At 37.6% G+C, this 24,878-nt stretch overlaps 1 protein-coding gene across 1 annotated transcript; it reads left to right on the forward strand.

The window, feature by feature from the left end:
• Positions 1-242: 242 nt before the first annotated feature.
• On the forward strand, positions 243-24,357 carry LOC307163351 (uncharacterized protein; the record flags this gene model as incomplete). Its single annotated transcript, XM_079879383.1, has 8 exons — positions 243-683; positions 8,672-8,728; positions 11,725-11,779; positions 12,279-12,333; positions 22,163-22,206; positions 23,386-23,673; positions 23,922-24,167; positions 24,260-24,357. The coding sequence occupies 8 exons, from the start codon at positions 243-245 to the stop codon at positions 24,355-24,357; spliced, it is 1,284 nt and encodes a 427-aa protein (XP_079735509.1).
• Positions 24,358-24,878: the final 521 nt, after the last annotated feature.

The following is a 24,878-nucleotide window of genomic DNA, read 5'->3' on the forward strand; positions in this document are numbered from 1 at the left end:
TCAGTGAAGCTGGACTGGGCCCTCAAATTGGATGTTTTGCACACACAATTAATGTAGCATCACAGAAAACAACAGGTCTCAACCAGGTGTCCAGAGTGCTAGGTAGAGTCAGAAGGGTTGTGTCTTTTTTTCACCGTAGCCCAACAGCTGCACATATATTGGAGAGCAAACAGGAAATGCTTAATATACCAAAACACACCCTTATTCATGATGTCACCACCCGCTGAAACTCCAGTTATGATATGCTTGAGAGGTACCTTGAACAGCAAGCAGCTGTGTACTCTGCACTGACAGAAAAGACCCTCAAGAAGAATAAAGAAATAAGCACGTTGTCTGACCAGGATGTGAAAATAGCAGAGGAGGCACTTGAGGTTCTTAAACCACTAAAAACCATCACAACACTGATGAGCACTGAATTCACACCTTCAGTATCAATGATCCTCCCCCTCAAAACCACAGTCCTCAACTCTATGGCACCCAATGAGGAAGACAGTCCAACTGTGAGAGAAATCAAGGCTGCCATCACAGAAAACCTGAAGAACAGACACTCAGCTTGTCATGACTTTCTCCACAAATGCACAGTTCTTGATCCGAGGTTCAAGGCCCTTCCTCATGTGGATGATGCCTGTCGTGACAGATTCTACAACAACCTCATCACAGAGATTGCAACCATGGAAGAACAGGTATTGTGTTAATTTGCTTGTGTGTAAAATATCTTAATTGTATAATTTGAAATACTTGCTGCTACAGTGCCAGTAGTAGTAGTTTATTAAAGTTTTGTCATTTTATTTTGTGTGAGGAGTGAGGAGGCCACAGCAGTTAGTTCATCCCCAGTGACAGGACACCCAGAGGCATCATCTCCTCCTGTCAAGAAGTCAGCCATGGCTGAACTGTTTGGTGAACTCTTTAAGACTCAGGTGGGAAACAAGCCTACTTTGCAGCTGGTGAAGGAAGAGGTTACCTTATACAAGGCTGTGGACTGCATTTCACTGGATTCCAACCCACTTGAATGGTGGAGGACCAATGAGCCCACATATCCTCACATTGCCAAGTTAGCAAAGCACTACCTTGCTGAGGACATTGCAACTGCCAGCAGATCTGCCCTTTCTGCAGACAATGTGGACAAGTTAATTTTTTTGACAAAAAAACATGAAAGTTGAATGAATCTGAGCAGGCCTTCAGCCTGGAGCTGTTGAATGCTGCACTTTAGACTGTGGAAAATGTCTTAAAAATCTGAGCAGGTCTAAAAACTGAAACTGTTGATGCTGCACTTTACACTTTGGAAAAGTTATATATTTTTTTTAATATGAGCAGGCCTACAAGCTGGGATTGGTAATGCTGCACTGTAATCCATAGTTATTTATATTTTTCATTATATTTTATTATGTGATATTGGTTTGAGAGTATTTTATTTAGTGGAGAACTTTGCAGCAGTATTTTATTTCTTCTTCTTTTTTTATTTTATATATATATATTATTTATTATATTTAATTAAAATGTATAACCATGCCTTGATAACCAGGTGCCATTAACCACAAAGTGTGAATCCAAGAACTGTCTGATTGTTGAATTTACTGTACTTAAAATATTAATTCCTACTATAGCCTGGATAATATAACGGTCACCAGCTGGAGTGGCCTTGAGAGCCACCAGAGGGCACTCCACATAAGACTATTATCACTCACAAACTACATTTCCCATAACTCACTGCCCGGACTCATCATCACTTATCACTGATCACATTCACCTGTACCTCATTCACTGATTGCATTCACCTGTGTCTCATCATCCTGTTAGTCTCAGTCTATTTATACCATGTTCATTCATTCACTCACCGCGAAGTCTTGTTTAAGTTTTACACTGCATTTCTGAGCATTCTCCTGGTTTTCTTGTCTCTTGGTTTTGGATATCTTGCCCTGTTCCCTGGATTACTCTCTTGCCTCTGGTCCCTGCCTGTTTTGTTTGTTTGTTTTGACTGCCTGTCTCTGTATGACCCTTGCCTGTACATTGGATTACGCCTCTGGATTGCCCCATACAATAAAGCTGCGTTTGGATCTCAACCTTCGTCTCGGAGCAGTTCGTAACAGATACATTAGCTAAACAACTTTAGCTAACTACTTGCCTATCAGGGAGAAAATTAACCAGCTCAGCATTCGTTTGGAAACCTCTCTGGGTTTTAAGCTGTCTCCATCTTTCAAGTGCATCTCCAATATTTATACAGCTTTTTTTATACTTTGATCACACAGCTTTTTAGATGGATGCTTTAATGGATAGGCTTATTCAATATTAGGTAGTTATCATGTTTTTCACTTTACATACTGATCCAAATAATTAGTAGTTCCTTTAGAATGATGTAGTAATAATTGAGTCATTGCTAGTGGGTTACCATTACCTTTTATTATAAATTATGCATTATTCATGTTAATTATGAACCTGTAGATAGTAGTTCTCTGGGAGGTATGAAAAAATAGTAGTTATTGATTAGCTAATAGTGAACTACTACATTCATCTGAGCGCTATTACTTACTAATTTGTTAATAATGCGTTACTCGTTTGTTCCTGTGTAATTATTCATTAATGAAGGAACAATATTCTAAAGTGTTACCAGCCTCGGATATAATGCCGATGTGTTACCCTGGATTTCCACCAACTGCGTGTCGGCTCTGTGCTCCACCGTCCTTCAATACACACCAGGTCCGGGTTTGTTGCGGAACGGCTGCGGCCATGACTGACAGCTGAAGTCACGAGGACCCACGAGATCTCGCAAATTCACGTATGATTGCGCGATATAACAGGATGTAGTTTCCATAAACAGAACCACAAAAACAGCAACAGTTTAACCCTCTGGGGACCACAAACGCGCCCGCGCGTTTTGCTCGTTTTTTTTTTTTAGCAATGAAAATAAACACTAAATGCTCTGTTAATTTTGATCTTTCATTTTCGTGTAATACATCAATCGATCCTGTTCAGTTTCTATTTTTTTTCTGTATACTCATAATAAAAATAAAGTGTTTTGCTTTTTGACAAATAAAGAAAAATTAACATGATGCGATTTCTGCCTTCTCTCTGTCAGTAAACTCCCATTTGAAACGCGTTCGAAAATGATCTATAACTCCGCGAAAATTCAGTCAAACAGGCAAACAGACCCACGGGCATAAAGCTTGAGATCGCATCTTTTAAATGAAGTCATTTATATAAAAAACAAATATTATCAGCTTCTGTAATCTGTATAAAAAGAGAGCGACTCCTGTCGAGCTCATTACGAGCTAATTCACTGTAATGTGACCACTCCCCGGAGAGCGCGTGCTATTCAAACGCAAATTCTGAGAACTATTTCAGAGCTGTGAAACGCCCACATCAGCTGTAAACAAAGCGCGTTGCGACTCCTCGCGAGTGAGACATTATAGCCTACCTTATGGAGAAAAGATTCTTCAGAACAGTGCTGATGAGGAGCAATATCTCCTGAAATGAGGAGCAGATTCCGCTGAGGAGTGAGGTAGGCTGTTTTCTTTTCTCACGTGTGGAATAACGTTATGGAATAACGTTAGTGTAGGCCTATGTAAACCGCAAAAAGATGAATCCCATTTATATAATATGACTCGCCTTTCTGTGAGATGAATGAAGGGGACATATTTGTAAAGACTGTTTAGCCTAAATATGAATCGCGCGTCTGTGTGTGAAAGAATAAACTGCTTTGCTATAGCCTACTGAGATGAGTAAAAATAGACTGGAATATGTTGAAATAAAATGTATTTGTATAAGCAACATATTAAACTGCAAAAAAAAATTACTATTTTTGTCAAAAATAAATTCATAGACTAAGATGTTAGATGTTCCAATGTTGGCTATATTCAAACTAATGAATACATATGATAAAATGTAGGCCTATAATCTTTTTTTTTTTTTTTTTTTTTTTTTTACAAAGAAAGAGTACACTTGAAATATTGTTGAAATTGTAATTATTGTTGTAATTGTAACATTTTTAATAAAATAGCAAAACATATTTACAAGAGAGATGTAAGCGAAATCTTAAATGGTCAATATAAGTCTTCTTCTAAATACATCTTTTGTCCTTGCATTGTGGCTCAGTCAGTGTCACACCTGAATGAATGGCTAATTATGCAGAGTGGGTGGGACTAAGGACTCTAAGGTGTAAACTGCTCCTCCCCCTCGCATATTGGCTTTCCAAGCAAAACCTGTTTTACACCATTTAAATCAATGTATTTTTTTTTATGAACGATAAAGCAAGACTATTTTCACATAATTTTGAAGCTAGAACTCAAAGGGACAACATCCATTAGTCAAAAGTCTTGTGGACACATATTTAATATGTGTTTTGTGGTCTTAATTCAGCAACTTTCATTTTAATTTTTTCCAATAACCACGCATAAACATTATTCTCTTAAAAATACAAACATCTACATACACGTTGCTCGCATATTATGGTAGCCCTGTTTGTGCTATATAGAGTGAATTTACACCTTTGCCATTAACATGTTTATAAATAACTGAAAAAAGCACAAATGTCAAGGCATGTCAGAACATCTCAAGGACCCCAAAAACAGCTTGGTCCCCAGAGGGTTAAATGATTTGGGGATTTTGTACTTCCAGAATCAGCATCTCCTCATATGGTGTCAACAGGGTGAACTGGTGTGTCTGAAAACATCTAACCTGTTGACTTCAGCAGCTGGTGGAAATTACTATTTAGTCGGATCTCTAAAACTTCAATCAGTGTGCTCCTTTGCTCCACCTGAATTCCAGTCCGTTTATTAACTTGGGCTGCGTTTCTCGAAACCTTCTTAACGCTAAGTCGTTCTTAAGTTATAGCCTACCTTAAGCTGTACCTTATCGTTAATATGTGTTTACTGAAGTACACCTTCTGTAAGTCATACGTTCGTAAGGTTGGTCTGGTCCACTCTTATCATTATCTTATCACTGTTGACCGTCTATATACAGTGCTATGCATAAGTTTAGGCAACCATGCTAAAGTTGACTAAAAAGAGGAATAAAAAATCATATTTTGCAAATTTAACTTAATGCCTTATTTTAAAAAATTAGGAAAAATCCAACCTTTAAGGACACCAATTTTCTTTGTGAATGAATAATGTATCGTAAATAAATAAATGTTCTTCCTTAAAAAATAGGGTGCATAAGTTTGGGCACCACTATGTTAAATTCCCATAGAGGCAGGCAGATTTTTATTTTTAAGTATTTTTTTAATTTTTTTTTTAGGATACTATGCATCCTGATAAAGTTCCCTTGGCCTTTGGAATTAAAATAGCCCCACATCATCACATAGCATTCACCATACCTAGAGATTGGCATGGTTTTATTTCAGTTAGCCTAAAAGCTAGTTTGATTTGCATTGAGAGTCAAAATATGATTTTTTATTCCTCTTTTTAGTCAACTTTAGCATGGTTGCCTAAACTTATGCATAGCACTGTAATTCTGAAGTTAATAACACCCAGTGCAACAGGCTAATTCAAGTGTTTTCATGCTAATATTAACATTGTCATTACACTGATTGTTGTTTGCTTTTTAAATATATTATCCAAATGTACATCAGCTGGCAAACAAGAAGACATTCAAAATTCACAGTTTTTAAATCGTTTTGAAATCCTTTTTGATCACTGCCGTGCACCATACGTACAATGTACACTTTTATTACTGAACGCTGGAAACATGGGCGTAGATTACGCGGGGGACGTGTCCCCCCCACTTTTTATAAAATGTAAATTCGTCCCCCGCACTTTTTCATAGGGCAAGTGTGTCCCACGACAAGCTGAGGTTTTCGCGGGTGTGTATAGCCTACATCGAGATTTAAAATCCAAAGAGTCAACAGTCAAGTCTATCTACATAGCCTACGTGACTTTCACGTTTCCATGGTAATCAGTCACTCGTGCATTACGACATGCCCATGTTCGCGCCCGCGCCCAATCCATTTTTTTTCATAGAGGTCAGGTCGCAATGAGTTCAAAACGGCAAAAAACTCTTCAGTCTTCACTCGATCCTTTTCCCCGAAAAAGTCAAGCACTGTAAGTTGTCATGTGGTATCCGAATTGTGTTGCACAATGATGAATAACTCTGTCTATTTCTCTTGTTGAATAATTAACAAGTTTTGTTGTAAATTGAAAATATTCACTACCCGCACAAACGTGCGCCCGCTTATTTTCAATCTTTTTTTATTCGTAATGTCTATTATTTTCACAGATGTTATCAAAGCCCTTCAAATTAGAATAAACATGGTGATTGTTAGCCTAATGCTGAATTTGTATTTTCATGCATTAACAGCCTGCTTGAATCAGGCAGCGTTGTAACATGTGTACATGATGACAAACTTTAAGTTCTCTTGAAAAAGCCTAACCAGAAAGTTTGAAGTAGTTTTAAAAGCTTTAGAAAAGCTTTGGAAAGTTTTAGTTTAGTAAGACAGACAGACAGACAGACAGACAGACAGATAGACAGGCAGATAGATAGATAGATAGATAGATAGATAGATAGATAGATAGATAGATAGATAGATAGATAGATAGATAGATAGATAGACAGACAGACAGGCAGATAGATAGATAGACAGACAAACAGATAGATAGATAGAAAGATAGACAGGCAGATAGATAGATAGACAAACAGATAGATAGATAGATAGAAAGATAGACAGGCAGATAGATAGATAGAAAGACAGACAGGCAGATAGATAGATAGACAGACAAACAGATAGATAGATAGATAGAAAGACAGGCAGATAGATAGATAGATAGATAGATAGATAGATAGATAGATAGATAGATAGATAGATAGATAGATAGATAGTAAATAGTATTATATTAATAGTAAATAGTATTATATTAATAATAAATAGGGAATCACAGATAATGCAAGGATGATTCTGATTTAATTTAATTTAATGTTAAGTGGCGATTGATAACCTATAGTTAATAATACACTGACGGTAACAAAGTTTCAATTTGAAATGAAAGATGGAGCATAGGCTACATTTAATACAATTAAGGAAAAAATGTCCTTTATAAAGGTAAAAAACGTATTCTGATAAGAGTGTTTTCCAACAGTGATGTAATAATTGTAGTTTGAATAATTGTATAGGTTTGGGCGGTTGGCGGGTGGATTATTTATTTTTAACAGCGGATTCGGGTGACTCAAAGTGCACCAGATGAATGAATTTATCTTTAAAATGTACAAATTTTCTTCCATGGGGGCATGCCCCCAGACCCCCCTATGTACCGAGCACCACCCACAAACACAGTAGGCTATATAATAGTCTACAAAAAATACAAATTGAATTATCTTATTATTAAAATACATGATCAGGATTTTACTGCTTCCGCCAAGTTTTGAGCCAGGAAAAACCCTGCATGTGCAATATAAAGTACTGAACATCTTTGTTTCTGTTTTATTGCTTTAAAAATAAATAGCATATTAAGCCAATTAAGCAAAAACCTGTCAACAAAAGTCTGAAAAAAACTGGTATTACACTTGACATTCTGTCCCCCTCACTTTTGAAATGATGGCTACGCCCCTGGCTGGAAAGTATTTACAAGAACAATATTTCATCACAGCGAACAAAAATGGGAAAGAGAAGAAAGCAAGGCCGTTATTGTGGCAGCAATATATGATACAATTTTAAAATATGTAGGCTAGGCTTATTACTAGGCTAATACTCAGAGCGAGACAGAAACCTCTTTCAAATGGAAACATGCTAACAATGGGAATTTGCATTTATCACGGCCTCCAGAGGTTATACCTCTTGAGGACAGGGTGGCATTTGCCTGGAAGACCCATCCTCTGTTAGCAAGATATCTCTAAACTATTAAAAACTTCATTACCTTTTGGTTTTACATCTTTGAGGATGAGTCTCAGTCACTGTAAAAATGTTGGCTAGTAGAAGCTGATTTAGCCGGTTGATAACAGACCCACTACAGAGCGTCCAGTGAGAGACTTTTACCAGATATGATCAGGTATTGGGGAATAATCCATTTATTGTCACCATAACTCAGTACACTGAATAAATTTGACTTTGCATGTGTGTGTGTGTGGTTTTCTATAAATAAAGATATAAGAAAAATAGATAAGTACAAATAATAGTAGTCACCATAAACATAGTAACAGTAATATCCACAATGAATATTACATTACAATGATTAATACAGTACAATAGGAACAAATTTGCCATTATATGGAAAACTGCGCATTAGTGCGCATGCGCCCAAAGAGTGCTTTAGCTCTAGAAGTGAGCGATATATATATTAAATAGACCATATAATGACTAAAAGGCACATAGATTATGTCTTCTAAATATAACAATGAAATACGTGAGGAAAGTGTAAATATAAACACAGACATCTTTACGAGTTAGTTCGTATTGTCACTCGCATACATTCACTTTTACACATGCTTTTCTAGACACTAAAAAAGACGCTTTACAGTGAGACATTTCAATTAATACCAAACATGAACAGTGTTGTACGATCCCAGGATTTTATAAATGGGGGGGCACAGGGGGGACCAAGAACCAGTGTTTGTTTTTTTGTTTTTTTCAATACCTTTTGATGGCCTTCTATTCTTCTCAGTGAGCAAGAATGAGAGTCCCTCCTTATTGTTATTGTAAATGTTTTCATGCAGTCATGGTGTTGTTTTCCTTGTGTTTTCCTCTCAGGGTTGTGTTTGCAGTGGGAAATCAGGATACGACTGTCAAGGAATTAAAGGACAAAAGGTAACAGAACCTGTAAACATACATACAATCATATCCACACAACAGATGACAATGTAATATTATGTCACAAAACATATTGCTAAGTGATTGCCATTATTTTTATAGTGTGTTCAAAACATCAGCAGAGCTAATGAGAAATTATCTGGAGTTCATCAAGTTTTACATCCAAGGATGTTCATATTTATACTGAATGTAAATGCTGCCCCCTTCTGGTTTCTTATTTACTGTCCTTATTGGTGCTGAAGCTTCCGTATTTGCCACTTAAAGGGGGGGTACAATGGTGTTTTATGTATTCAGAGTTGTTTACAGTGTTAAAGAGATGGATTCTCATGCTAAACATGGGCAAAGTTTAAAAAAAATATTTTGGACGAATAACAGAGAATTTCTGTGCTGAAAATCTTACTTCCGGGTTGGTACAAGTTTCGGCTGTTTTTTTTCGATCGTGGATCTAAGGACGTAGATGAGAGTGGAACTCCTTATATGAGCATTTCTCCCGGAAAAGCTCGCCCGCGCACACGTAGACCAGAGGAGAGCGAGACCGCGCACATCAACGCGCTTCAACAGGAAATCATCGGCAGCCAGCGCTGCATAGGATTTGTTCAAGAATGTCTCCAAAAAAGTGTGTATTTGGATGTGAGGGAAAGCTTACCGTGTTCAGCTTTCCAAAGAACCCAGTGTTACAGGAACAGTGGATGCAGTTTGTTTTTCCAGGGCAGCAACGGAGTGTACCAAGTGCGGTTGTGTGTTCTGGTCATTTCAGTGACGAATGTTTTATTAACAAGGCCCAGGTCGACGCTGGATTTGCAAATCGTTTGCTATTAAAACGTGGAGCGGTCCCAGTGATAAAAGACCCCATTCATGTAAGTACAACTGGATCAGATTTCTGTCTTTTGCTGGAAATCAAGCACTACCGCTTGACTCTATAGCTCCGCCTCCAGGAGCTCGGCTTTTTCCGGAGAGAATCGGAAAGCTGTATTTTTCTTTTATAAATATAATAAAACTAAACACTTTTTGGAGATATTAAAGGAGAACTGCGGTCAATTTTAACATTGAGCTCATTTTTTTGTAAATTTGGAGTGCTGTCAATACAGAGAACAACGACAAAAATCGGTGTTGCCTACACCGTGTTATCCTCTTTTTAAAATTTGCACTGTTGACTTCAATGGGGCAAGTTTTAAACCTGCTTTTAGCCTCTTAACATCCTTGATGTGTCATTACAAGTGCACAGCCAATGTGAGTGATTCCTTCAGAGTGAACACGAGTGAATCTGACTGCAGTAGATGTGAAAGATATGAATAAAAATGATGTTATTTCAGCCAGCGCACATACCTGAAAAATTCTGTACTGTATGTATATTTATAATAAATATTTATATATTTTAGTGTTTTGTGCACTATTTTCTCTCTTTACGAAAAGAAAGCTGTAAATTATACAGCGACTGCAACACTTGCTGGAAAATGATTTGCATTATAAATGGGTTTACAGTATAATAGTATTATGGTCATATTTCTTTATTCATTTGTTTACATTTTAATTATTATTTGATTAAATAACAACAAAATAAATACAAATATTAAGAATAATAATTGCTATTAGATTAGATATTGGTACTGCCTTTTATTAATGAAATAATCCACACAGTTTCATGGCCTGTGTAAAATATATATGTGTGGTAAATGATGTCCAGTCACTGACAGGAGAGGGAAGATGCTCCTGTCAGACATTCATGATCATATAGACCACATCCAATAATATATACACACTTTTTTTTTTTTTTTGATATTATGTATAATTATGGCATCACCTAAACATTACCAAACTGTCACGAGGCCTTTATGACCAAGAGTGCATTAAATTGACTGTTCTAGAGCATTCCTCTATAAACTACATGCTTTTGTATCAAATTTCATATTTATTTTTATACTAAATTTGACCCTTACCAAGTTACACTGCCACTTCATAAGTGTTAAGTGTAATAAACCACAGCTGTAATAAAAAACAGCACTTCAAATGACGTGTCTAAGCTTTAGTTATGATGAGGGGAAGTGGAGGCGTGTGGTTTCAGTGACTCTGCACTGATCTGAGACCTGTAGTTTGATCAACAACATTACGAGCGACAGACACAATCTCTAACCTAACGCCACAATCTCACTGCAACCCGACCATACGCGCCCAACTGTTTGAACATTGTTCTTTCGTGTTTTTTTAAATAATTTAAATGCTTTGACTGATCATTTTAACCCTTTCATCTAAATAATGTTCAGGCTCAGTTGATGTTCCTCCAGATGTTCCTGAAGATGAAGAGACTCTGTTCAGAGTCGAGCTGAAGGACAGAATCAGTCTGAACTGCATCATGACCCACAGATATGAGATCGCCTGGTTTCATCAGTATTCTCCACAACTAACCCGACTAATATCTGCGAAAACAAGCAATACAGCCGGAAGAAAACTTCTAGTGACGCACAATCTCAACAGAAGTCGTCTGAGAGTCGCTGCAGATTTAGAGATCACTGCAGTCACGCGAGTTATTACTGGAGGAACAGAGTCAGATTCAGGACTTTTATTTCTCATTTATCTTCACAACTTCTTCAGTGTTGAAGTTTTTGTAAATGATTTTACTTTTGCTCAATATATTTCAATCTTCACTAGTACATCACTCATAAAAATATGTTTTTTGCCAATAGACGAACCATTTTTGGTTCCTTAAAGAACCTTTCAGTGACCAGATCTTATTTTCTTAGTGTGAAGAACATTTCTATAATCTGAAGAACCTTTTTCCACTATAATGAACCTTTTGTGGAACGTAAAGATTTGATGGATCATGAAGAACCTTTATCTTCATCTTTGAGCTCCAGACACGAGTTATTCCTCAGATCATGTGTTGTTGAGGAGAGGTTTGCTGCTGTAATAATATTGAAACTATAATATTCTTTAGTCTTAATGAACTTGTCTTCGTGTTTGATAAAGTGATCATATGTAAAATATTTTCAGATTAGCTGACAGAGAAATATAACTCTGTCACAGAGCTGCCAGAAGAAGTGGAGATCACAGGCGAGAGTCGATGTTATTCTTCATTGTGTTTCATTTTCTCACGACTCTAGTTCTAGTTCAGCAATATAAGTTATCAAAGCAAAGCCAAAAAGTTCATCGGTCTGTACAATCATGAGTCATTTTTGGGTCGGCAAAGAACCTTTCAGTGAACAGATCTTAGAAGAACCATTTTTTCTAGAACATTTTAATGATCAAAAAACACTTTTCCATCATAAAGAACCTTTTTTATGACTCTTCATGGAACCATTGATGCCAAATAAAGAACCTTTATATTTATATAACAAATTTTTTATTGAAATATCATGGAGTATATTAACAAGAACATTTCCAAAGAAAATAACTTTATTATTAAGAGTGTATCTTCTCACACATCTCCATTTTCCAGCGACTCCAAACCCGGCACAGCCAATCAGAATTAGTGTCTTAAGTGTATAGGTTTCTCGATGCTGCAAAACACTGTTGTTTAATTAGTCTGTGAGTAACTCTTGTGTCTCTGTAGACGAGGTGACGGTGACAGAGTGTGTGTTGATGTTCGCTGGTGTTGGACTGGCTGTGTTTGTGTTTCTTCTGACTACTACGGAGCCCCTAAATGGACGTGGTGGTGGAAAAATTTGTAGGATGGGAGAATTAATTTTTTTCAAATCTTTTGCGTTCCCTCGCAAAACCTGTTTTGAGCTCGGACAGACACTTCCTGTTTAATGTCCCGCTGGCAGTGTTTGGCTTGGATTTTTGTTCTTATTAATTTGGATTATTAATAATAATAATTGGATTCTTCTGTTGAGAGCAGAACCATACGTCATAGCAGCGTGAGGACGACTGCTCCAGTCTGACAGTCTGATGCCGGAAGTGAGCGGAGTTCATGTTTAACATGGTAGAACAAGGAAAAGAAGAAGAGAAGAAGCTAAAAATAAGTTATATCTTTGTTGGATACAACATACTTAACGTTACGCTTATACAAAACGGCTCTAAGTATTTTGTAAGTTAATATTCAACAATACTATTGATCTGTCATTGACACCATTATATGAGAACTGACCTGAGCTGGATGATAACATCACAGTTTTCTCCAGAATGGCTAACGTAACGTTATATAGATTAATTAACTGAATGAATAACTTTTTTACAACAGAAATGAATCAACACTGAACCTACTTAAGCTGGATTATGACACTATTTTGTTCTAGATCTGCCGAGACAAACTTTGTTGCATTATTTTCCTATGATCCATGTAAAGCTGCTTTGAAACAATCTGTATTGTGAAAAGTGCTATATAAATAAAGGTGACTTGACTTAATAAATGTGACTAATTGTGATGATGGCACTTGATCATGTATTGTATTTTACAGTTGGATTGTATCACTTTGTTAGGTTACATATTTATGGTTTGTGATTTAATTTGTTACATTTTCTGACCATGAGAATTGCATTAATTGTATTTTATTTCACCTACAGAACCACATAATTCAGAGAGGGTCAGCGCTAACAGCTTTGGAGCGATGCACAACATGCTGCAGACATTTTCACTGCCCTTTTTGTGATGGCAGTATTTTTAAACAGACAAAACGGGACAAATTGAATAATCACATTAAAATCCACTTTAAAAAGGCTGTTGTTCATGGAGGCATGAACATCTGAAGTTATTTTTTAATATACAGTGGCAATAGATATTATTTTACATTTATCCATTTGGCAGATGCTTTTATCCAAAGCGAATTGCATTGCATTTCAAGGTACACATATTTAATAGTAGTCCCTTTGGAATTAGATGGTTTTCTGCATGATTTATACATATATTTATAAATATAACTCCATTTGTATTTATTTTATTTATTTTTCACTTGAGAATTATTGTTAAATGTGTGCCTGCCTAACTTTTATAAGTTTTATTTTCTTTGGTTTGATTTTATTTTGTATAACTTATTTATTATTTAATTCGATTTTGTATTTTTATTTAATTACTATTATTTATTTGGATCAATTAAATCAAATGTTCAAACGCTCAACCTTTGTTTTCATATCATTATTTTTTTGTTTTAAGCTTTGTTCAATTTATATTGTTAATCATTTGACTCAACAAAACAAATGGATAAAGTATCATTTTAACTTTTAAAAAACTATTAACATTTGTTAATAGTAGTATATTGTATTTTGTTAATAGGACAAAACATAATTCTTATATTTTATCATATTTGAGATATTACATTTTCAATTAAATCGTTTTACTTCCGGCTGGCGCTGGCGCTGGCGTCCTCACCAGGCGGGAAGGAAGTCGACCGGAAGTTGAAGCCGGCAGCGTGCCACCATCTTGTAGCAGAACTTCACCTGCAGTTAGCATCCCATTGACTCCCATTCATTTTGGCGTCACTTTGACAGCGAATAACTTTACATCTGAGGCGTTTAAAGACTCCAGTTGTCCATTATTTATTTATAAAGAAACACGAAAATGTATAAAATGTTCCATTACTTTGTATCTTACGTTATGGCCCCGTAGAAGCCGTTTTTGTAAAAGTAGGCTAACGATTGCGTCATAGCCACGCGACTCTCTGTCGCACAGTAGAGAGATTACCGTATGGACAGGAGGAGAAGCTCGCGGGCAATCGGGGGACGTAGAGGCAAAATGACAATATAATTAATCAGAATACCTAGCAAAAGTTTCTCCTGCTCCAAGCTCATGAACAGCTCCTACTCACACTCTCCGTCTCGGCAAGATTCGGAAGGGAATGATTCAGATTTCTCATGGCACAGCTACTAGAAGACAGACGGGTTGCTCACATGGTCCGTGTAACGCTTTGCTCGGTTTGAGTCTGCGCGTCAGGAAAGGAAGTGCTAAGAAATCGCTAAAAATGGGCTTCACTTGTCTCAATTGAGTTCCAATGGGGTCGCTGTGTCCATTTCTTTTACTGTCTATGGTCCTCACACTGCTATGACGTATGGTTCTGCGGTTCTGCAGTAAACGGCAATCATGCATCATCTGCAAAGAAAACAAAGAAAGAATTGATGATTTCCCTACAAAATATTTACAAGTATTAAAAACCTTAAAACCATTAAAACAAAACACACGCTTAAAACCAAATCTCCCTATTCAATAATTCAATTAATATCAGTACCTGTATTCTCAAATATATTTGCTTAATTCTCTGAGGCACCAATCAACACCATTCCCATAAGAACACTAAAACAGAAAACAAATACAAACATGTTAAAACTAGACAAACTCACTATAGTCCTCATAAAATCACAACCCTTACCTTCCCAATTCAGTTCTATACTGCTCATTAATCAACTTGGTTTTTCATCTGCTATTACACAGCCTTGAAAGACACCAAACAGCTTTTCCTGCTTGACACATGGTACCACAAAGAGGAAGTCTAAACAGTTTGGTCTTAACTCATGGGATTTGTAGTCCATCTAATTTGTAGTCCTTCACCTTCACCTACTCACACATTGTACACACAAACTGCTGTAAAATTAAACGAATAAATGGGCCTAATAATATATATTATTACGGACAAAACAAATTAAATAAAACGAACCATTAGGCCTACTTGAATGACAAAACGAATTTGTTTGAATATTACGCTAGGCTATATTTAATGTATTGTACACTTTGTTACAAGTTACATAGGCTATTCAATTTGCTAACCTTTTGTTTTCTTCCCAGCGTGTTCCCGTAGCACACTTTCATGTTTTCGAGAGATGTGCCTTTTTAGATTCCAAAAATTAATCTTTACTGACTGAAACCATGTCTCCACATTCGTTTTCTTGTACCACATTATCATTGTTAGTTCGTTTTATATTAATAGTACACTGTATGACTTCTCATTTTCCTTTTTGAAGTAGGCTAGGCTACTTTTTGAACTCCATTATTGAGCCGAGTTTGCAAGACAGATGGTTCTGGGTCAGGCTTGACTGAGCATGCTTCAGACTCGTGGTGTGAGCGGAGCGAAATTGAATCGGGAAATAGGGTGACGCTCCGTCCTTTTAAAAATGCCGCTCTGCCCGCCCGCTCGCGCTTCCGCTCCACACACGCTCCCGCTCCACACGGGCTTGCGCTCCACACACGCTCCCGCTCCACACGGGCTTGCGCTCCACACACGCTCCCGCTCACATGCTCAACACAACAACACAAGCGAAACTACTCTTTCTGCTTGTATGGAAAGCCTATTTAACATTTAATCCTTAAAACATAATAGCCTACTATGTATTCTCATGCTACTAGACTAAAGTACCTTTATAAAGATACTACAGCTTATTAAATTAGATACTAGTTCTTATTTTTTATAGTAGAATTAAATGTACATTTCTGCTCAGTATGCTAATACTCAAAGGGCCATACTCATAAATATAAATCCACAAACTGTAAAGCAGTGTTTAGAGTTCAGAAAGCTGAAACATATTCTGAATAGGGCTATTTAACAGAGAGAAGGGCTAGAGGCCTGTGAGAGATTAGAAAGATGTCAGACACTGGGGACGCCATCGCAATTGTCAGGCGCGTAAATGACCACTAATGGCCACTAGGACTGCTGTCAATCAAAACTTTAATACATTAAACTTTTTTAAAAACATTTAGAAGATTAATTGAAAAACCTACTTTCATAAACTAGTCCTAGGATTTTCACTCAACTTTGATAAAACCACTGCAGCACAATTCTCTGGACTCTCCTGATCAGTAGGCTAATTATTTAATAAATGTTGAACTTTGGCGTTTGTGTAGCTATAACGGTGTCATTAGAGAAGGGGCGTGTCCAAGTGTACCAACAGCCAATCATTCCTAAACAAACTCAAATCTTCATAACATTAGGTGAACACAAGCATGCAACCCATGATTTTAAACAAGCATGCACATGTTTATGGAGGTTGGGCCATAGGTGGCGCTATAACTTTTAAAAAGCTTTTTTAAAAATCATATATTTCCATTGTTAAAGGTGCAGTGTGTAATATTTAAGAGAATCTGTTGACAGAAATGCAATATCATATACAGAACTATGTTTTCAGTATAAAGACCTTACATAATGAACCGTCATGTGTTTATTAGCTCAGAATGAGCATTTCTCTCTACACACACCGACATGTTTCTACGGTGGCCCTGAGCGGACAAACGAGTTTCATCACTGTTGTTCTTTGTGTAAAGAAGCTTTAGCTAAAGTCAGCGAAAAAAACACTGACACAATGATGAACAGGTAACAATAATATTCGCAATAACATATCGATTTACTGAATAATAAAGTAAATATAATTTGTTAATTTATCTTTGCAAAGAAACCTCATTGATTAACTGGCTACTTTCTGCTGTCTCAGACGACGACATCACTTCCTGTCGGCCACCGTAACTTTCAGTAGTTTCAGTAGTAGTGTAAAAGCAATAACTAAATCAGTTTAATTACTATCTTGAAAAAACAGTGTCAGCTCATACAGAACTGCAGATATGATCACTGAATATGAACAGATCATCAGCTGGAAATATCAAGAGCACGAGTCCGCTTTTCCTTCTCCTTTATTTCTAGATTCTTAATACATTTTTAATCATTTATTATTCTTAGCTTTTATTGTTTTTTTATTTTCATGCATTTATTTTCACTCAGCTCACTCAGCTCGCTCTGCTACTCCGGTTATCTCTGTGTATATTTTAGGCAACGAAATATGTTATAAAACACCATACTAACTCTTTTCGTTTTCATTTAAAGAAATCTTAAACATTATAGCCACACAAATATGGTTCAGGCAACACGTATTGATTATATTCAACTGCACATAACGTTTGCCTATAACAAAACGAAATATAAAACACAAACCTGCCTCTTTTCGTTTTAAATATAATATAAAAATATTAAACATTTTAATATGGTCCAGGCAATATATGCATTTGTACTAAACAACAGATGTTGCAGTAAACAACATTACAGATCATCTTCGTTGTATTAAAATTAAAATGACAAAACTCAACCCAGTCTCTTTTTGTTAAATTTCAGTTGTATCAATATTAGCCATTATAAAAGTATAAGTAAAAGGTACAAGAAGCTATACAAATAAAGCAAACAATTCAGTCAAACATAAAAAGTCAGCGCTCGATCTAGTCTAACCATACAACGGTAAAGTTAAATAGCTTATAAAGTTATGAAACTTCCCCTCAGCCAAAACGATTGGCCAGGGAACAAATTATAGATTCACAAGACCAAAAATCGCCCGTTAGATATACACAAGACGAATTATATCTCATGTTTAACCACTACAGAGACGCCAGAGACAGCGGCAAACCTCAAAACATCTAGCCGAGGAAAGGCTGTTCCAGGCGGGGTACATCGCGCCGAGCGCCCGGTCATCACCTGCATCTCACAACCTGGATACAATTTTCATAAATCTTTATAAATAAACCACAGATTTGAGCTTTAAACAACTACATTCTCACCTGAAAAACTCTTAAAACTACATTTCATGATACAGAAACAGTAGTATTATATTTCAACTGTGTAAAAAAATGGCGCTGTGTTTTTACTAGTTGCCATATCAAAACTATACAGAGAAAAAATGCAGAATTCAGAAATCTTTGTAAGAAATCACTGAACGTGCATGGCAAAAGTACATTTCTTACTTATATTAATTTTTCATCTGTTTTATTTGTGTTTATTTAAAATTATACAAATCTGATATTATTTTAATCTTATATCTGTTATTTAAAGCTGCAGTCCGTAGATTTTTTGGGTTAAAAATTGTCCAAAATAAATTTGTGAGCAAATTGCAGATTTCAAACAGAGATGGAGATAAAGAGGGAAAACTGCGGACTGCAGCTTTAACAGTTGAGATATTTCTGTAATGCTGATCTAACAGCAGAAACACCCCAGTTGCTCAGGCGGGGCATGTTGTCACACTGAGTTATGATCCCCTATTAGAACTATGATATTCTATACTATACTTTTATGAATTATATTGATAAACCATGAGAAAAAGGTGAATAAAGACTGAGAGTCAATGTTCAGAAATTATTAATTATTATTATGTTTTGAACTGCTGTATAGCTGTGTTTTAAGCCTGGAACACACCAAGCCGACGGTCGGCCGTCGGACAGTTTCCGTGCGTCGGCCGACTAAATCTTCTCGGTGTGTTCCGCACCGTCGGCTGAAATTGGTCCTCGTCGGCTTTGTAACGGCCGATTCGACATGTTGAATCGGCGTCGGGCCGTCGGTGAAAGAGGGAACTCTGATTGGCTGTAACAAGTCAGTGCACGAGAATAATAGCAAAACGGCGAGCAAAGTCAAAACGGTACAGATAGTTCGGCTGTTCTAATGTTACGTCATCTTACCTGGGTGTTCCTTGGCTAATATTTAAATATTAACACGAGAGGAGTGGAATAAAGAAAGTGTTTAGCAGGTTTGATATTCAAAACGGTAAGCGCGCACTGCTTTGTTTACGTTTGTGTATCTGCAGCCGGCAGCGTCCGTTTCCCTTTTTGAATGACGAATATAGACGAATATATCTGCAGAAATAGACAGTTGTCTCATTCACACGCAGGCGCAGAACGCCCTTTCTAGCTGACAGTCGGCAGTATTCTCTCGGTGTGTTCAAGTGCAGCTTTTTACCCCGACGCGAGGCGACAACACAGTCGGCTTTCATCAGCGCTAGTTCGTCGGCGTCGGCTTGGTGTGTTCCAGGCTTTACAGTGTGTGTTTGTTGTCAAACTGAAAAATGTGTTGATTTTTAATTATTAAAAAATGCCATTATTTTATATGAATTTTATATGAAGTTATAATTGTATTTTATTGACAAAATATTTTAGTTTGTCTTGAATATGTTTTTATTAGATCAGATTACATTTTAATCTGATCATGTTACAATGAACCCCAAATGGGGCATGTTGTCACATTTCATTTTCAATATTTCAGGGTATATCTAGACAAAAGTAAACACTATTAATGAAACAAAACCACATAATTGTACTAGTCATGTGGGAAATTAAATACTCTGAACACTAATAGGTTTACACAAACTGAGAAAGTCAAACATCCTTACTAGTACCATCTAATAAATCTAATACCTAATAAAATAAAGCAGGCTAATATCTAATAAATAAGAACAATCTAATGAATAAGTATAACCTAATGAAATAGCTACTAGTATATAAAAATAGTAGAATGAAAAAAGAAACTAGTACGTTTAGGATTAAATGTTAAAACGGTTTGCCATAAAGGTTACAGCGCTTGATACTGTTCCTTTAAGAACTTGATTTACGGCTCCTTTAAAAATACAGGCACTGTTCCTTTAAGAACTTGATTTACGGCTCCTTTAAAAATACAGGCACTGTTCCTTTAAGAACACTTTAGGAGGAAAGGCAGGAGTTCAGTCAGACACTCACTCTAAGCTGTCACTGGTGATGTGATGAAGTCGGAACAAGACCCATGCAGAGCTATTACCATGTAAGTTTTCATATTTTTAAATATAACTTTAGCTTGTGTGTTTGTGTTAATATACCCCAGTAGTTTTTTATAAAACCAAAGTTTTGTTTCCGACAACGGATTGTAAATATTCACCTCATCCATCGCTCTTTTTGTTTCCTGTACCCTACATCCCAAACTGCAAAAAGTCATTTCAGAGGTATCTGACGTAGGTACCTAGTGGGGGAGTGGGGGGGGAGTGGGGGGGGGGGGGGGGGTGTAACAATCCCGAGAGGGAGAGGGAGGACAATCCCGCCCACACTGATTGATTGGTTGACTTACCGAAACAGTCCAATCAGGATGTTCTCTGTCTTGCATGCGCTTCATGGTGTATGTACGCAGACACGCCCACTAGCACACACACGTTACGCGCATAGACAGTAAAAGAAATGGACACAGCGACCCCATTGGAACTCAATTGAGACAAGTGAAGCCCATTTTTAGCGATTTTTAGCACTTCCTTTCCTGACGCGCAGACTCAAACCGAGCAAAGCGTTACACGGACCACGTGAGCAACCCGTCTGTCTTCTAGTAGCTGTGCCAAGAGAAATCTGAATCATTCCCTTCCGAATCTTGCAGAGACGGAGAGTGTGAGTAGGAGCTGTCCATGAGCTCGGAGCAGGAGCAACTTTTGCTAGGTATTCTGATTAATTATATTGTCATTTTGCCTCTACGTCCCCCCACTTTTACAAAAACTGCTTCTATGGGGCCATAACATAAGCTACAAGGTAATGGAGCATTTTATACATTGTCGTGTTTCTTTAGAAATAAATAATGGACAAACGGAGTCTTCAAACGCCTCAGATGTAAAGTTATTCGCTGTCAAAGTGACGCCAAAATGAATGGGAGTCAATGGGATGCTAACTGCAGGTGAAGTTCTGCTACAAGATGGTGGCACGCGGCCGACTTCAACTTCCGGTCGACTTCCTTCCCGCCTGGTTACGCGAGGTCTCTCGCTCTCTCTCCCTCTCTGCCGTGCGTGCGCGCTACACGGCTTGGAACTATGGCTTCCGTCACGCATGCGCGCTCCTGCTCGCTCGCTCTAGATAACTCATTTGCGGGTATCAGGGAGCCGCTATCAATATGCGGGAGATTCCGAGAACATTCGGGAGACTTTGCATTGTCTGCCGTTACTATATCGGTCCGAGAAACAGTTAGGCGTATCGTGAATGCTCGACATCGCTTTATCCACAAATCTTTCTACTCTGCTCTCCGATGAACATGTGCAGGAAGGCAGAGACACTGTTCTGAAAGGAGCGTCTGCAAAGTGCAAAACCCGAAAAGCGTGTTAGTTTTATTTAGTCGTGTCCTGTAGTAAGTTAGTGATGGGAGAAATGAATCTTTTCAAAGCTTCGAATCAATTTAACCAATTGCTTCGCAAAATGTTTCACTGGCGACTCCTGCTGGTCAAACAGTGTAAACTGTAAAGCAACAAACTCAGAACAAACATGCAGAAAAACAGCTTTTACAAACATAAAGTAAAATATCAACTGCCATTAACTTATCATTTAATAAGATTAAATATCAAGTGTCTGTATAATATGTGTTCTTATATTAATGTTCAGGGCTTGTTTTGTTTGTTCCATGGCTCAGATAAACAGACCAATAAGAGACTATTAACTACTATTATTCCTTTATTACTAATTATTACTAATGTCTAATTACACCGTCTACAGATGAATAAAACTGATCAGGGATCAGGTAAAAACCATAGACACTTGTATGCTTCACTGCTGAGGACGAATTCAGTGAATCCGCATCTCACACACACACACACACACACACACCATTGTCCATTGTGCTTTCTATGATGGGAGAAACAAAGATAAAAAAAATTATAGTTTGATATTTTTTAATCATGTAAGATCCACATGTAGATGAACATCTTTAACTAAAATGAAAGTGAGTGTATAATGTGTGTATCTGTCACATAACACACCTTCTGTTTTCTCCTCAGGATGAATCTCCTTCTTCTTCTGCTGTGCTTTATCAGTTATAGCGGTCAGTGGCATTTATGTTATTGTTATTATTATTTTTAGTTCAAGCTAAAAGTTCTAGGGCCCTATCTTGCACCCAGCGCAACTGACCTTGTACACGACGCATGTGTCATTCCTATTTCTCACCGACACACAGCGACTTTTCCCTCCACAGACGCACGTCGGTAAATTAGGGAATGAACTTGCGCTCCCGGGGGCGGTTCAGCGAAAAGAGGCGGCGTGATCCGGCGCAAACGTTCCCTGGTGCTATTTTGCAGTTTCAGAAAACAATTCCGCCACAGACCAGGAGAAACCTCGTCTAAAGTCAGTGGCGCGTTCAGATGCTATTTTAAGGGCGCATGCTTGGCCATAATGTAGCGTGAGCACAACACACACACACTTTGCTTATCTCATCTACACAGATGCAGCAGTTTTCATTTTTGAAAATCATACATTATTACAAGGAAAAATATTCCACACGAGGGAAATCATTGTGGTGTCCATGAAGATGTGAAAAATAGGCATAAATCTAGCTTACACATTTACCCAAATTATTATTATATTATTATTATTATATTATACTGTTTAACCGAGGCTAATCTGGGTGTGTTTCTCCATCCCCAATGTCACTTCTCTGTGTTTTACGGCCCTGACGAGAGAGTCGGTCTCCTCGGCTGTGAACCGCTCCTGGCAAATCTGCCGTTATAATAGCAATCCGCCGTGGAACAAGCGCGCCTGCTCTTAAAGGGAATGTGAGATGTCGCTCTGATTGGTTTATTTTATGTTACGCCCAAACCACACCTATGAGTAATGAAGCGACTTCAGACCAACACATTTTAGATTTGCGTCGGGCACAAGAGTCATTTATCCCGCCGGTATAATAGCAACAGAGACCCGCCCACAAAGTTACTTGTGTTTCAGATCGTTAAAATAGGGCCCCTAGTTCAGCTTGTTAATCCTAGTCTCGTGGATTGTTTTTCTGTTGTGTCTCTCAGCTCATGTCTAGGTTTATACTGTCATCAACATTTAAAACTTGTGTAATGTGGCACTTCTAATATTGTTGGCTGCATGCTGTCTTCATTTATTTATTTTAATCTAGTTTACTAAAATAACTAAAGAATATTTAAGATCATATTGATTTAAGACATTTATTTTCCAGTATTGCTAGTGTGTATTGAGTGAATATTGCTGTGTGTATTTGCAGGATCCTCCACTAAAGCTGTGTCAGGAATAAAGGGAGGAAACGTCACTCTATCATGTGGATCTGAGGACAGAGAGATTGTGGAGATCAGATTATACAGTCGGTCTAAAATCATCCGTGTGTGTGAGAAGAGAAACTGCAGTGGTCGAGTGTTTAAAGAAGGATCATGTGACGTCGTCATCAAGGATCTGATCTACAGTGACGCTGGGAAATACTTTATACATGTTTATTACACTAATGATCAGACAGAAGTGAAGCAACTAATCCTGGAGTATCATCTTCATATTCATGGTAAAGTCAAAACTGATCAAACCATCATCATGTGTTTCTGGATTTCCTTTAATAGTGTTGGTATTGTGTGCAGGACTAGAAACAGCAGAAACACTGAATATTCACTGAATATAATGCTTAATATTCAGAGTGGATTGGGGTTTTCCAGTGTTTACATCTGGTCCCTCAATCCTATATGTGATTATGGTCTTGATTAAATGACACTATTATAATAATGATTAATGATGAATGTCTGTGTTCCTCCTCAGATGAGATCTCTGTGCAGAAAGGAGAGGATCTGAAGTTGGATGTTCTGTTGATCAACGCTGATAAAGTGGAGAGAAACTCTAGTGAAGGCTGGACAGAGGTGTGGACGAGAGGTCACGGGGTCAACAGTGATCGACTGACCGTCAGTGACGAGACTCTGATCATTAATGAGTTTACAGTCACTGACACTGGAACATACAGAGTTCTGGATTATGAAGGAGAAACCTTGATCACAGTCTCAGTCACAGGTGAGAGAAGATCAGTGGATGAGGAGAGATATTATGTTTAATCAGTAAATTAATCCTAAACTGCACGACTAACCTTTCAATATTCTGAACAGAATCTGTTCTAGACTGGAAGGGAAATCTGATCGACACAGATGAAGACAAAACTGACGACACTGAACATCAAAGTGAGTCAAACATGAGGCATTCTTAATCAAAATTCATAAACAGTGAAAAAAAAAAAAAAAAAAAAAATATATATCCACCTGTTCCTTCACCTGTAGATCATTGGATGTTGCTGGTTGTACTGACTGTGTTTCTGCTGGTTCTGCTGGTTCTGACTGGTGTCGTGATACACAGACGTCTCCACAGAGATTACTCGAGGGGGAAAAGACTGAGTTCAGGGATCAGAAGTGTTGAGGTCAATAGCCGTGTATCCACCGTCACTTCTGGATCCTGACTGGGCCTCGTCTGGGCCAGTGGACTGGGTTTCTGGCCCGTCGATTATCTCAGTCCAGCGGCTTGAGGAGTGGTGATGACCAGAGGAGTTTATCTGGAGACGACAGCGGCGGATGAGTCCATGTACCAGAAACATCAGCATTAAACACTTTAACAGCATTTCCCTCTAAACTCTCTCTCAGAGACAGCAGCGAGTGCTTGAAGAACTTCTGTCTGTGATCCGATGTGGATTCTGGTCACCGGATAAGGCAGAAATATTTATACACGAGCCAAAAG

This window comes from Squalius cephalus (genome assembly GCF_949319135.1).
Source record: "Squalius cephalus genome assembly, chromosome: 8".
Lineage (NCBI taxonomy): Eukaryota > Metazoa > Chordata > Actinopteri > Cypriniformes > Leuciscidae > Squalius > Squalius cephalus.